The 14,339-nt window shown below is 42.9% G+C and overlaps 6 protein-coding genes across 6 annotated transcripts; 2 read left to right on the top strand and 4 right to left on the bottom strand.

Annotated features, from left to right (window-relative positions):
• Window positions 1-328: 328 nt before the first annotated feature.
• On the bottom strand, window positions 329-2,886 carry RAD54 (DNA-dependent ATPase RAD54; the record flags this gene model as incomplete). The annotated part of the gene is made up of 1 exon (XM_020217211.1): window positions 329-2,886. The coding sequence occupies exon 1, from the start codon at window positions 2,831-2,833 to the stop codon at window positions 329-331; it is 2,505 nt and encodes an 834-aa protein (XP_020068799.1). The 5' UTR covers window positions 2,834-2,886.
• Window positions 2,887-2,970: 84 nt separating this feature from the next.
• Window positions 2,971-3,880, bottom strand: CYBJADRAFT_169122 (EVE domain-containing protein). The gene is made up of 2 exons (XM_020215651.1): window positions 3,036-3,880; window positions 2,971-3,007 (listed from the first exon to the last, which is right to left on the bottom strand). Exon 1 carries the CDS (start codon window positions 3,729-3,731, stop codon window positions 3,045-3,047), a length of 687 nt encoding a protein of 228 aa, XP_020068800.1. The 5' UTR covers window positions 3,732-3,880; the 3' UTR covers window positions 2,971-3,007; window positions 3,036-3,044.
• A 47-nt stretch (window positions 3,881-3,927) lies between these two features.
• MOB2 (Mob2p) lies at window positions 3,928-4,984 on the bottom strand. Its single transcript, XM_020213433.1, has 2 exons — window positions 4,894-4,984; window positions 3,928-4,819 (listed from the first exon to the last, which is right to left on the bottom strand). The coding sequence occupies exons 1-2, from the start codon at window positions 4,917-4,919 to the stop codon at window positions 4,030-4,032; spliced, it is 816 nt and encodes a 271-aa protein (XP_020068801.1). The 5' UTR covers window positions 4,920-4,984; the 3' UTR covers window positions 3,928-4,029.
• A 995-nt stretch (window positions 4,985-5,979) lies between these two features.
• Window positions 5,980-8,637, top strand: CYBJADRAFT_164065 (uncharacterized protein; the record flags this gene model as incomplete). Its single annotated transcript, XM_020213825.1, has 1 exon — window positions 5,980-8,637. One exon carries the CDS (start codon window positions 5,980-5,982, stop codon window positions 8,635-8,637), a length of 2,658 nt encoding a protein of 885 aa, XP_020068802.1.
• Window positions 8,638-9,248: 611 nt separating this feature from the next.
• On the top strand, window positions 9,249-12,311 carry CYBJADRAFT_179781 (uncharacterized protein). Its single transcript, XM_020216981.1, has one exon. The coding sequence runs from the start codon at window positions 9,603-9,605 to the stop codon at window positions 12,120-12,122; it is 2,520 nt and encodes an 839-aa protein (XP_020068803.1). The 5' UTR covers window positions 9,249-9,602; the 3' UTR covers window positions 12,123-12,311.
• On the bottom strand, window positions 12,307-13,217 carry SNF7 (ESCRT-III subunit protein SNF7). The gene has a single exon (XM_020215652.1). It carries the CDS (start codon window positions 13,123-13,125, stop codon window positions 12,457-12,459), a length of 669 nt encoding a protein of 222 aa, XP_020068804.1. The 5' UTR covers window positions 13,126-13,217; the 3' UTR covers window positions 12,307-12,456.
• Window positions 13,218-14,339: the final 1,122 nt, after the last annotated feature.

The raw sequence follows: 14,339 nt of genomic DNA on the forward strand, positions 1-14,339 counted from the left end.
GATATCTCCACAACAGCAGCAACAGCAGCAAACGCAGAACAATCAACTGTCAGATATGAAGGACCCAATAATAGGCGTAGATCCACAACAGACATTTGGAGACTTCTCAACTGTCAACTTTCAACAGGATGATTTGTCACAGTTTGATATCTTTGACCATTTCAGTAACGACACAATGTTTGGACTTGGTGATCCAGTAACTAATCGCTAAAATATTTTAAACACGAGGTATAATTTTGTTTTGGTATTTTTTTTGATATTCAATGACATTAATACAGGACCAGTCTTAATAAACCACAAATCTCTATACAGGTCTATATACTATGTTTTATACATGCGATATGTATTGGAACACGTAACTGATATCTTCAAATTGTGCTTCGTTTTTCAACAAGTGATCATTTGTCCGCGGCAATCCTTCATGATTGATATGGTTCCACGTTGTGGCATCACCGTATAACATCACGTCTGCACGACGTAGTTGTTTACCGCTAGTTGGCTCACACCTCGAGCATTTAAACGAATCGTGAGTATCACAGATAGTCTTCTGATCAAATAAGAATAACTGACGAAGATTATCAGTGGAGAACAATCTCTCCACATCCTCTTTTTCATCAACAACACATGAAGACAATGACAACTTCATGCTTTGTCTTTGGAAGATCTTTTCCTCAATCGACCCAGTGGTAATAAATCTGTAAATGAAACAATCCTTCTTCTGACCATCCCTCCATACTCTGGCTAATGCCTGTTGATCCGATGCGGGGTTCCAATCAGGGTCTATCAAGATCAATCTATTGGCACCAATCAAGTTGATTCCACAACCACCTGCTTTGGAACTCAACAAAAACACAAACTCGGGTCCTTCAGGATCGTTGAATCTATCAACCAATTTCTGACGCTTGTTTATGTTCATCGTGCCATCTAATCTTAAAACTCCATACTTGTTATTTCTGCACATCTTTTCAATTAGGTCCAATGTCTGGGTATAGTTTGAAATAAGCACGATTTTGTCATCAGATTCCTGTCTAATCTTGGCAAGGAATCTCTGCAAGATGGCAAATTTACCAGAAAGCCAGGTCTGGACCTCTCTGTTACGACCACCACCAGTGATGGAGTTGACATAGTCATCTGGGATTAAATGACCACAACCTTCAAATTCTTCCTCCAAGTTTAACAAATCTGGATGGTTACAGAGTTTTTTCAAAAGACCAATGGCCTTCAAAGGCTGCGATCCAACACCTCGCAAGAGTTTCTTAATATCGGGACTTGTGATAAAATGTTCATATAGACTCCTTTGGAAAGGTGAAAGGTTAACAAATATAACATGCTCGTACTTGCATGGTAAATACTTGGACAAAATATCATTTGTTCTTCTGATGATGAATTTGGAAACGATGCCTGATAACGCACTCAATTTTTGTTCTCCCTCATGAACTTCCTTATCAGTTGCATCTGCATCGCGTCCTTTCAAGATTGGAAGTTCAAAGTTCTTTCTGAAATCTGCCCTTGTACCTAATAACCCGGGATTTGCAAAACTTAACAAAGCAAAGTATTCCGATAAATCGTTTTGGATTGGAGTACCAGATAAGATGACACGACGCTTGCAGTTCAACGAATCTAGAGCAGTGAAGGTTAGCGAATCTCCGTTTTTCAAACGATGTCCCTCATCTGCAAGTAATAAGCCAACTTCACAGCCTTTCAAATGATCAACATTTCTTCTCAAAGTTTCGTATGAAATAATTAGCACTGGTCTAACCACATTTCTTCCCTTCGCTAATGACCATTGCTGAATACTGGATGCAACTTCGTTTGGTTTGGTCGATTTACCATCGATTGCCAATGGTGTTAAAGCCCCCTCACCTAACCACTTAACCAATTCGTTTGCCCAATTTCTCACAAGCGACGAAGGACACACAACGATTGCCTTATCTATTGACTTTTTACCTCTAGGGCCTTGCTTCAATAGTGTCCACATTAGAGATATACACTGGAGCGTCTTACCCAAACCCATTTCATCAGCCATGATGCAACCTTTCGCTCTAGGATCGATTAAGCCAGACACACAACGGAAGAGAAACTTTACACCTTCAACTTGATGTGGCCGTAGAATCTTGGTCAATCTTGGATCAATAACAACGGGCACGTCAGGGTATTTCTTCTCCGCTTCGTTCGGGTCTTTGGAGATACCTAGTATCTCATTCAAAGATTTATGAACGTTACGCCTTTTGGAAGGGCGATCTTCCTGTTCTAGCTCATTTTCAACGATCTCCTTACCTTCGTCACGGGCCTTAGCCAAAGCTATGGCCTTATCCAAAGCTTCTAGATCGTCATCACTTATGATCTTCTCAACCGTGGGGTCATAAAGAACGATAGCGGTCTCATCAGACGGATCGTGTAGGGGTCTCGGAACCATCACAGGTTTCCTCTTTGTACCCAAGGGTGGTGGCGGAGTGCCGTGGTTAGGGCCCTTAATCGTCAACGGGCTCGTGAACGACCTTTTCAACGTGGTTTCCACAACATCATCTGTGGCGATACGCCGTAGCGCATTCTTCTTTCTTTGGATTATGCTACCATCAAATGCCACAACATCGTTCTCCTGACCGTCTCCCTCAAGTGAGCCAACAAAGTACGACTTGGGGCCCTTGAGACGCGCAGAACGCACTGCCTTCCCGGTATTAGTCATCGCACTCGACCGCGTCTTAAATGGTATCTTGAAAGGTTTAGAGAGTGTAGACAGCGGATCCGTTACAGCTCGTGGGCGCAAATGCGCCGGTAGACCAGCACCAGTTCCCAGCTCGACGGTAGGTTTATTAGGCAAGCGTCTTCCCATAGTTGCAGCCGCCCTGTAGTGTTATGTATCGTGTTTATAGTGTGTTGTGATTTGTTTATGTTTTGATCTTTTTTCTTTTTTGTTTGTGTAATTTTGGCCTGAACGCCACCTACAACTGAAAAGTAAACAAAGTGAAACTCTATTGCAAACCTATTTATACACGAGATTTCTATGGTGATATTTCTATGATGGTATTTCTATGGTGATATTTCTATGCTGATGGATCCACAGTGAACTCTTCTCCAAGGTCACAGTCAATGTCCATGGCGAATGCGGAACTGTTCTCCATCTCGAGTATTTCGTAGTACTCTTGCTTTCTGACGGGACTTACGCTGAGACGTCCTCTCTTTACCAGAGACATCTCGCTAAGAGAATCATTTGACCGTAAAGATTCCAAGGTGATTTTACTCTTCAGCCTCCGCACAAATGACACATCAACACACCACCATCGAGGCGAGTCGACGGATGATTTAGCGTCATAATATGTACTGGTGGGATCGAACTGTAGTGAATCTGGGTGGGCCTCGTGGGCCACTTTTGCAATACCAACAAGACCAGGTACTGGGGCATTTGAATGGTAAAAGAGACATATGTCACCAACTCTCATATTCAGCATGTTGTTTTTAGCTTCGTGGTTTCGAACTCCGTCCCACGGTTCAAAATCCACTTGCTTCAAATCAGCCAATGAAAACTTTGCGTCTTTGCCTGATTTGGGATCTATTCGAGAGTATGGTTCAGATTTGATCAACCAGTAACGTACATTGTTGTTCTCGGGATCGACAGGATACTCTGCTGGCTTCTTTGGCTCTGGACGCGTCACAACAGTGGCATTTTCAAGTTGCTTCACACTGGGCCTCACTGGCTTCTTTACCGGTTTCTTTGTAACCTTAGATACCATCTTTGAGATTGACACCCCTGCAACGTATATCTTTGATGCCGCTGATAGTTGTGTCACAGCGTGATATGGAAACACGCGTAGGAGAATGTTCATCTTCACGTTCTATGTCGACCCCTTTTGTTTACAATGGAAACAATCGCGCGTTTTTGGCGTGTCCTCTTTGAAAGACCTACCTACACCATACGAGAGTGAATGCTGATCAGAGAGGCGGAGAAATAGTGTAGAGTTCTAAGTGAAGAAAAGCGTAAAGGAAAAACAAATATATGAAAAGTTCATGGAAGTGTACGTATGTAGAGCTTCAACTGATAATTTTCCCCTGCTGAGCAAAGTTTTCAATGAGCGGTGACAGTGGTTCTAGCTCTTGCTGTTCGATGAGACCGAATTCCTTGACAAATGATACAAAATGCGCAAAGAAAGAGTTCCAGTGTGCTTCCAATGACAAGTTTAGTATCTTATCGAAGTGGTTATAGTACATGTGTGCGAATATTCTAAACATTTGTCTAGCAATGTTCTTGACAGTTTTGATAAAGTGAGGCGGGAATGGAACGCCGCTCTTCGTGGGGAATAGCGTTTGGTCGTTGATCTTTTGCCCGATCCAAGAGAGTACGTATTCGATGTATTGATTGGCAGGAAGCTGTGTAGTCTTACCGTTTTGGTCAACCCAGAGATAGTCCGTATTAGGACCGGCGTTCATTGTTGGGAACAATTCTGGCTTGACGTATTCCCCAATGACACCGTAAAACTGATTCAAATTGTTGTACATTTCAAATATGTTCTGTGCTACCCATTCATTAGGATCGACATATTTGGGCAGTTGAACGATGGTCTTAAAAGAACCTTTGACCAGAGCAGTTCTCACAAATGGTTCACATAGAAACAGTGGAAGGACATTTTGTTGGATTGCAAGACCTGTTTGTTGTTGTATCTGTGACTGTGCATGTTGCTGAGGGTGCTGCTGATGACCTTGTTGTGAAATCTTCACTGGTGATTGAGATCTTCGCAGTGAGAGGTGTGAGTTGTTATTACTCGAGTATAGAGATGCCTGGTCCTTCTGTTGTTTGTTCTTTTTGGAGGATCTACCAAACCCTCTGTAATAAAACGTATGTGTTAGTACGAGAAGTTCATTTGACAAAACAACCGAGAAAAGCAACACTGAACGCACTTTATCGAGCTGAAGAAGTTTGACATGATGGAATTCTAATCTAATTGATATCGTAAAGACTGTGAAGGAAGGATTCTTATGTGTTATTTACTTTCTGCACGTACATTGATCCGTAAGAAAACCGTTGGAAAGGGAAGAAACTTTGAGGCCTAATTTTCGTTTGTAAGATTGTTGGTTTGGGCCACAGAAAATGCTGTCCCTTTCGAAAGGAAAAAAAAAACTGCCAGGGAAAAACACCCAAAATGGATATTACCCGATTGGTTCATTTACGGTTAGGCCACACTCGGTTGTCCAGGCGTTGGTTTCTCAGTTTCCAAAGTTTTATGACAGGGACGACATCTCGGATCACGGAACAAGTCAATGTGCAACCAACTTTCCGATGGAGTCCAGCAGAACCCGAACCCGAACCTTTTATTCACTGCATCCTAAGATAATCTCCAGGTTCCAAACTTCTAACAGTATGCGTATCTCTTCACTAGCGATCATAACATTCACAAGACAACTCGGGTTTTGAACGGCCTTAGCAACATGTAGTCAGCCTCCATCAACGCTTCAGCTGAACAGAAGCATCAGCAAACTAATCAGTAAAAAGACAGGACATGGAACTAAAGGGAAATAGCTCTTTGAATACCCTTTCCAGTTTTGCAGTTGTACATAGATCAACAGTGCCTCAACATTGCCTCAACATATCAATGAGCAATCATCGTTCGACCGCAGAGACTTAACAGCTTTCTATTACGATAGCACCTCACCGCCATTTGCAGGCTAAATAGGCATAGCGGGGCTGTCTTTTTCGTTGATACAGCAACAGTTGCAGCGAGAAAATGTGAGCGGAAATGCGCTTTTTTTTTCTTATTTCCGAAACGGTACCAACAGCGGCAGAACACTGATTAATTGGCAGACAAGCGGCTCGAAACAAGAAACCAAAGGCGAGAAAAAAAACACACACAACATACACAAAATATACGCACTTACAGCACAAAAGCTATCATTAGAATAAGATTTACAAATTCTGGATCCTTTTTTTATACTGTGTTTGTATAATTATAGTGGTCATAGAGAGACTCGTGTCAGCGTGCTTCCGAGATGTCTGATGTTCAACTACAGAAGAAACGCGTTTCTAAAGCGTGTGATATATGTCGAGCAAGAAAGCTCAAATGTGACGCCCTGACACCTTCATGCTCCAGGTGCCAGGCCTCCAAAGTGACGTGTGTCTACACCACGAAAGAGAAACGTCCCAAGAAGGTGGTCAAGAAGCAGACCGCACCTTCGCAACCATCAACTCTACGTGGGTTGGAAGACCGGATGAGAAGAATGGAATCTATGATTACATCTTTAGTGGGGAAATTGGAGAATGCACAAAATCTGGTAGGTGTCAACAGCAACGGGGAACCCAACCATACACATAGTGAAAATGGCAATGAAACGGATGAGAATGAAACTTCTCCAGAGGTTCAGAACACTGATGACGAGCCGATAATATTCACAGGGCTACCAACTGCGCCGGAATCAAGTGTACGCTCAGGGTCCGTGTCTCAAGCATCATCAGATCCACACGAAGATAGCCATGGTCCACAAGTCGCAAAATACTTCGGCAGTCAAAGCACGATGTCAGTGCTCAGTGTGAAAGGGATGCTCTGGCTCCAACGGTTCTGTGGTGATCCTGGGTTGCTTAACAGATTTCAACAGTTCCACAAGATGACAACAACAATATTTCTGATGGCAAATAGAGTATGGTTTGATCCACCGGAGAGGTCCAGCCTGAGGAAGTTACCACCAAGGGAGATGGTGGAACCTCTTATCTGGGATGTGTTCAACGAGCTGGCTCTAATACAACTGTTCATCACAAAGGAGGAGGTGGACAATTTGATACAAAGGTACTACGACAATGTTGCAATGTCAAACAAGGTACCAAACAGGAAAAGGTTATCAAACTCAGATCTATTGACGCTCAATTCAATGGTTGCCATTGCCTTCAGTTTGGCAATGAAACCAAATCTGGACAAGAAAACTCTGGATACTTTTAACACGATACAAGTTGAGGCAAGAACCAACGCAGTGTTCTACTACCAGCGACTGTCCACTATCAGCGAAGGTATAAGAACAATCCAGGGTTTAATGATTCTAACCCTATACGCAGAACTGATGAAGTGCTCACCACAGACGTATATACTCATCTCCACATTGGTGAGATATGCACAGGAAATGGGCCTTCATAGAAAGGAATCATTCATGGGATTGTCCGAACAAGAGGCCATGCTAAGGCGTCGTATATGGATCTGTGTCTATCTTATGGACTGTGGTTCTTGTTTGAAGTCGGGAAAACCACCAATTATTCATCGAAAGGACGTGTCATCAATAACACCAGAATCCTATAGGGAAGTTCTATTCTATGGTGTACCATCACATCAAGTTGATGAAATGCTCTCTCCTGATTTTGATCTCGTGCGGGCGCTCAGTACAATGTCTTCCTCTGAGTTCCATATCAGCCCGGTTAAGAATCTACTCTTTTATTACCATGCAAGAATAGTCGATTTTACTGCAGTTGCCTATGAATGTCTATTTTGTGGAGATAGCTTGGTAGGGATGTCACTGGAGCAAGTCTTGAAGCGTGTTGATGAAATGGATGGAATGTTAGATCAAAATTTGATGATGATGATGCCAAGATCTGCTAGACCAGGTGCTGACCTCAGCTCCATTAGAGAGCATGGTATCAAATACCACCTGTTACTATCTCATCTGTATTACCATTCTTTAAAGATGGTAATCAACAAGATGGCGTTTACCAAAATTTGGTTGAACTCCAATGATCCCCCTTCTGATTGGGCAAGCATCCTCCCGGAGCAGAAAAAGCTGATGTTACGATGCCTAGAATCAGCCAGAGCAATCATGAACTTTGTACAATTTGAAGACCATCTTAACCCACTATTCTCGAACTATGCTTCCTTTCAATTCATGTCTGCATTCTTCACTTTATTCACAGGGATCATTGAGTATCCAAACGCTCCATTTGTGGAACATGATTTGGAGATGATAACTAATGTGAGCAACAAACTACTGGCAAAGTACTATGCTGATTGGGAAAACGATGAAACAAACTTCATGTATATTGTGATAAATTCCTGTGTGCGGTTTTTCATGAGGATCGCCGTGATGGTTCGTAATAGAACTACACCAAATAAGATCGACCTAGATCAGGTTGAAGGTCAGTTAAGATCCTTTGAAAACCAAATGTCCAAGCTAGCAGCTTCGTGTGCTGTGGCACTACGTGATTCTGACCCTTTAACCATCCTGTTGAACAACTCCGAAAGCAATGAGATGCAAGGCGTGAATCATCCTACAGCTGGTATTTTCAACCCTCCTGGAGCAGTTGCGAACCTTGCACGTGAAAGACCCTCGATATCAATGTTGATGAACCCGGTACCTTCCAGTCAACGCGAGGAAACTCATCTATTCCCACATGCATCAAATGACAGGTTTTCTCCTGGCAATATTGACATGGAGAGGAACAACTCAGCACAATCCGCTGTAGCAACGGAGGGACAGACTTTGTCGCACACGTCTTCCATCCCGGACGTCACACTCCCTGTGCAAGATATCACAATTGACCGATATGCCATGGAGCAGTTTGAGATGGAGAAGAATTCATCCATTCTCCAACACATATTTACAATCCCCGACATGTTTCTCAGCGCAAATGAGTTTGAGAACTATGACCTCAACTCAAATAATATCCATTTCTAAGATGTGGACGGAGGTGGCGAGATGTGATTTACGTCTCAGGCAGCGTTGTACAGCGATCAACTTCACGTCATGGTATGAGTTATATCACGCTGCAATATAGTGTATGGAGTGCAAAATAAATGACGGCGGCGGCAAAATATAGCATACGCATCACGGTTCGACAGGAAATCTGCTATAGCAGGATTCGGATTGTCTTTTCTTCTCTCCTTTCTTTTTCCGACAGGGGAAGCACTAGAAAACCATAAAGTGTCCCTCATCAGCTCATTCAACGTATTACGTTATGTGGGAGTGGGCCTAAACCTCATGACCATATTATAAGACTCTCGATCCTAGTCGCTGCTCAGGGACCGGAAATCATACTACCAGCATATTATGGACTGATAAATTAGCAATAATAACATGGTCAACGCTATGGAGTTACACACAGTTGACACATCTTGATGGCCACGGAAATCATTGCATAGGTTGTTTCCGCAGAGGACCAAATTCGGAACTGTGTGGCCAATTAGTTACCACGGGCAATTCCAGCACCGCCTTTGAAGTGTAACGTCCTTCGGCTTTCGGTACTTTTCTAGGCGTTGGGATTGTTCAAAATGTCCGAACGCGTTGGTGCTGACCCAAAGTTTGCTTAACTCTAAAAACAAACAAAAAAAACAATATGCGATGCGGTGCACCTTTAAAAATGTGAAGTTCTATAACGTTCACCAGTTCCACTACTGCAAGCCTGGCTAGGTTTGCAGGGAATTATTTGAAAATGTATCGGTCTGAGTTAATAACGACGCCCCTGTAGTGAATGAAGAAGAGGGTTTTAAGTTCATCCTGTTGAACATATATATATAATTTTTTTTTGACCGTCTCTTCTCTGTTCTTACTCCCCCTGCTTTGATGGCTTGTAATCTGGTTTAGTACTCAAGAGCATCCACTATAAACAGAACTGATATTCCAAGTCAACTCTTGGGGTTTTAATGAACAGCCCGGTGAATATGGAGCAAAAGAGGACAAGGGTTTCTATGGCTTGCGAGCTTTGCCGTTCGAAAAAGCTGAAGTGTGATGGTGGAGAGCCATCGTGTTCAAGATGCTTACACTTTGGTGTCCGATGTAACTATACAGAGATTCCAAAGAAGAACGGTGTTTCACGCAAACAAGCCAAGCCAAGAAAGAAGAGGAAAGTCCAAAAGAAGCCAGCTAAGACCGATGTTACGGATTTGGATACTCGAATGCGCAGGTTGGAAACGCTCATGACGTCCATCTTGGAAAAGATGGATCCTGAGGCTGCTCATGACCACAGTGAAACGCAATCCGATGAGTCGACTCCAGCTTCCACTGTATCCTTCTCAGATAGCTACTACGAAAGTGTTGGTAAGATTGGTGATACAAGCCCAAGGAAGATGCACATCAACAAGTACTGGGGTCCCCAAAATACCTTCTCTTTGCTGAGTTCACGCGGTATACAACGGTTGTCTAAGCTTAGTGGTGATCCTAATCTATTGGAACAGTTCGAGAACCTCCACCACAAAATAACTGGGGTCTTTCTAATGACCAACAACATGTGGTTAGACCCCGTGGAGAAGTCGCAACTGAGACCTCTCCCGGACAGAGATACTTCACATGCTCTCATTGATAGAGTGTTCTCTGAATTTCTGTTTGTATCCTTGTTCTTGAAGAAACCTGAGGTTCAACAGTTGTTCGATAGATACTACAGAATGGTTGAGAATCCTGGCCTTTATGGCGAGAAGAAGCTGTCCAACTCTGACTTGTTAACCATGAACGTTCTCTTATCCATCGGCGCAATCTTGTTCATGACTGTTGAGAATAAGCCAGATAGTCCAGAGAACCGTCGCTTGCAAACCTTACAATTGAATCACATCCAGAATGCCATATACTATTTCCATCGTGTTTCTGTTATAAGTGAAGGGATCAGAACAATACAGGCGTTCATATTCCTGACTGTGTATTCTGAGTTCATCAGAGGGTTCCCACAGTCCTACATCTTAGTTTCCACTTTGGTGAGATTTGCACAGGAGATGGGTCTTCATAGATCCGAATCTTATGTTGGCCTATCCCCTGAAGAAGCAGCCATGAGACGCCGCATCTGGCTCTGCGTGTTCATGTTTGACCGTGATTGTTGTTTCAAAACTGGTAAGCCATTCATCATCCATCAGGAGGATGTGTCATCAGTTTTACCTGAACAGTTTAAAGATGCAATCTTTGAAGGCTTTCCACGCGACGTTGTCAATGAGATCTTTTCTCCAGGCTACGATCTCGTTGGTGCTCTCTCATGTATGACAACAGAGGAGTATTGTGTTAATCCACATAGATTGCTATTCGCTTATTTCCACTGTCACGTTGTGAACTTCATTTCCTTTGCGTATTCTGAATTGTACAGTGCTACAAGCTTGAAGAATCTCTCCGTGGATGATGTCATGTGGAAGATTGATCGTCTTAACGACAAATTGGACAGACTAATCAAATACATACCACAGTGTGTGAACCCCAACCTGGATTTCTCCTCCATAAAGGATCCTTTGATTAAACGGGAAATCAGACTGGCCCATATGCAGTACTATTCGTGTGTGATTCTGGTAAACAAACTGGCATTCACCAAGAGTTGGCTGGCAGAAGATGCTGAATTTGCCCATCAGCCATCGGAACTCCAAAGCAAACTGATTACGAAGTGTCTTAATGCAGCCAGAATCCTCATGGCATATGTCAGAGATGACGACCACCTCAATCCTCTTTCTTCCAACCACGCCTCTTTCCACTTCTTGTCTGCATTCTTTACACTGTTCACAGCAATCATTGAATACCCTTCCTCACCACACGTGAAAGATGATCTGGAATTGATATCTACTGTGAAGGCGGATCTGTTGTCGAAGCATGCGGTCCATTGTTTGAACACTGGTGATACCATAACGTACAACGTTATTAACTATTGTGTCCGTGTTTTCATTCGTATTGCCCTGCTGGTCTATAACAAGGCTAATAACACTAACATTGATCTAACAAATTTGGACAATGAACTGAGACACTTTGACAACACGTTGGAAAAGATCACGAAGAGTATAACCAAGAATGGTCGCATCGCCAACAACCAAGAAACACCAGAAATGAATCCAAGTATGTTTGTGCCCGCCCCAGTGGAGTCGCCATGCCAGTTCGCAGAGATGAATCAAGGTTCACTAAACAAGTCTTCACTGTTTCCACAACAGGACCTACAAGCACAGCCTATGTACGAAGATGGTATCAATTGTGGATCCAATGGCGGGTCTGATATCGATTCACCATTTCTGCAAGATTTGTTCACCAACGGCGAGTTTTCTCTACAAAGTCACCTGTTGAATCAGTACACGATGGCTGATTTTGAAGCAGAGAAGAACTCCACGGTATTGCAACATATGTTTGCCATTCCAAACGTGTTTCTAAATACCAATGATCTTGACACTTTTAATCACATCGATTTGGAGAATCGGAATGTCCAGCCTTAATGACCCCATTTCACTCTACATTTTCTCCTATATTCTTTTCTTTTGCTGTTTATGTTATATCTGTATGAGTTCATGTCCCTTATGCCCTTTAACGAGTGATATCTTTGATGTTTCAATCCGGTGACGTTATATTCATTCACTTTTGTATCTATAAATTGGTGATGCACTATATTTTACACCCATGACTAGTACTGTAGTTCACTATTTCACTACTACAATCGTAAGCAAGACAGTACGCCACATTATAAGAACAATGAATAAACTAATTAGTTCGAAATCAAAACAAAAAATATCATCAACAACAAGGTCGGGGGACCTGGTGTAGAGATTGACATCAAAGGCCCATTTCCGCCTGTAAGGCCTTCAAAGCCTTCTCGTCTTCATCCTCTTCCTCTACAGCCTCATGCTTATCCTCTCTAATGCTTGTGTTTGGTGCATCTGGTAAGCTTACAGGAGCAGCCGATGTCTTTGTGCCGCTATTCAACAACTTGTCATCCAACTGTTCTTGTTCCAAGGCTTCTAGCTCATCCTCCAACTCATCCTCATCGATACCATCAGTTGGATAGGATCTAGAGATAGCCTCACTAATCTCCTCACTAATCTCAGCCTGTTCTCTAATGTCGTCCATGGTTTGGTCAACCTTATCAACGGTGATACCGCCATGTATCTGTTTCATGGCGCTTGCACCAGCCTTCATGGCCTTCATGGTTTCCAAGTTCAAGTTTGCAGATTCTATGGAGCGGAGTTGATTCTCCAATGCCTCTATTTGCGACGTGATCTTCATCGCTTCACTATCCAACAGCTTCTTACGCTTGAGGGCGTTTCTGGCCTTGGTCTTATCAGATGAGATGAACTTCCTAGCGAGCGCATCTTGCTCATCAATCTGTGTATAAAGGTGGTTCTGCTTCTTGGTAAGCATGTTGATCTGTTCTCTGAGACCGATTATCGCCTTCTTTGGCGCATCTTTGGACGAAGCGCTTCCTCCAAACAAATAGTTCCACATTGGAGTTTGTTATCAACAACCACACACACACACAATTGTTTTATATGGGAGAGCTGCGAACGGAACGAGCAAAGACTTTGTTTCACTAACGTTGGCTTAATACAACAACACCACAAGGTTTGCAAAAGATAGAAATACCACCCACTTAGCGTATCACCAGTATGTTCCAAACCCTTTAAAGGTCTCTAAAGATTTTGCTGATAACTCACGAATCAGGGAGGGCCGGTAAACTGTGAGATTTCGCCTGTTTTCCCTGGAATTTTTTTGATTTTCGCCATTTAAAGATAGAAAGGACGGGCAAAAAATACAAATACACAAAAGTGAATAAATGAAAACAGATAAAATCACCGAATTAGGGAATTCCCGTAACAGGAAATATTATGCTGTGCGTACCGTAGGCGATGAGGTCTTGCAGAACGAAAAAAAATGGCAAAAAAGAAAAAAAAAAAAACTCACACACCCAAACACCCCGAAAATTCTTTGTGGTTTTGTTTGTGTGCATTTTTTTTCACTTCCCGCTGAGCTTCTTTCAATCATCTTTTGACACATTTCTTTGTTTGACGAACTGTGCTTGTTGGGGGGTTTGTTCTTTTCAGCTGTTGTTTTGTATTATCGGTTGTTTAGTCTCAGGTTCTTTTTGTAAAGCGGACTGGAATCATGCTGAGAGCTTTGAGGAATAGGAGACGTCCAGTATCTGTTGTTCAGAGAAGCGTACAGAGATGGAATGCCGGTCTTACGACTCAGGTTTCACCTTCGAATGCTGCTATTGAGGAGCTCAGACATATCTCACTGAAGCAGCTTGGCCAGTCGTCGTTGAAGTCTGAGGACCGAAACTCCAAGCTTCTGGGAAACACATGGTCATCTACAAGAGATGGCGTTCCACGCCAACAGAACGCTGATAGTATTAGCCGCCTCTGGTCGTTGTTGGATGTTTCGCTTGAGGCAAGAAATTTTGAAAGAGCAGAGTCGCTGTTGGCCATACTCCAACCTCTAACGAGACAGGACAACTTGCAGATCGTCGATGATCTGAATAAGTTCTTGAAGAAGTATGCAGATACGGTCTCTCTGGAAGCCTTGGAAACCACTCTGAAAAGTTGGCCCGAGAAATACAATGCCCATGGCAATGCGAAGACGTACGCTATACTTGTGAATAAAGCACTTGATTCCAACGAAGACCCTACAAGGCTATTGGCAAGATATGAAGCGTCGCATGG

This window comes from Cyberlindnera jadinii (assembly GCF_001661405.1).
Source record: "Cyberlindnera jadinii NRRL Y-1542 unplaced genomic scaffold CYBJAscaffold_14, whole genome shotgun sequence".
Taxonomy (NCBI): Eukaryota; Fungi; Ascomycota; class Saccharomycetes; order Phaffomycetales; family Wickerhamomycetaceae; genus Williopsis; species Williopsis jadinii.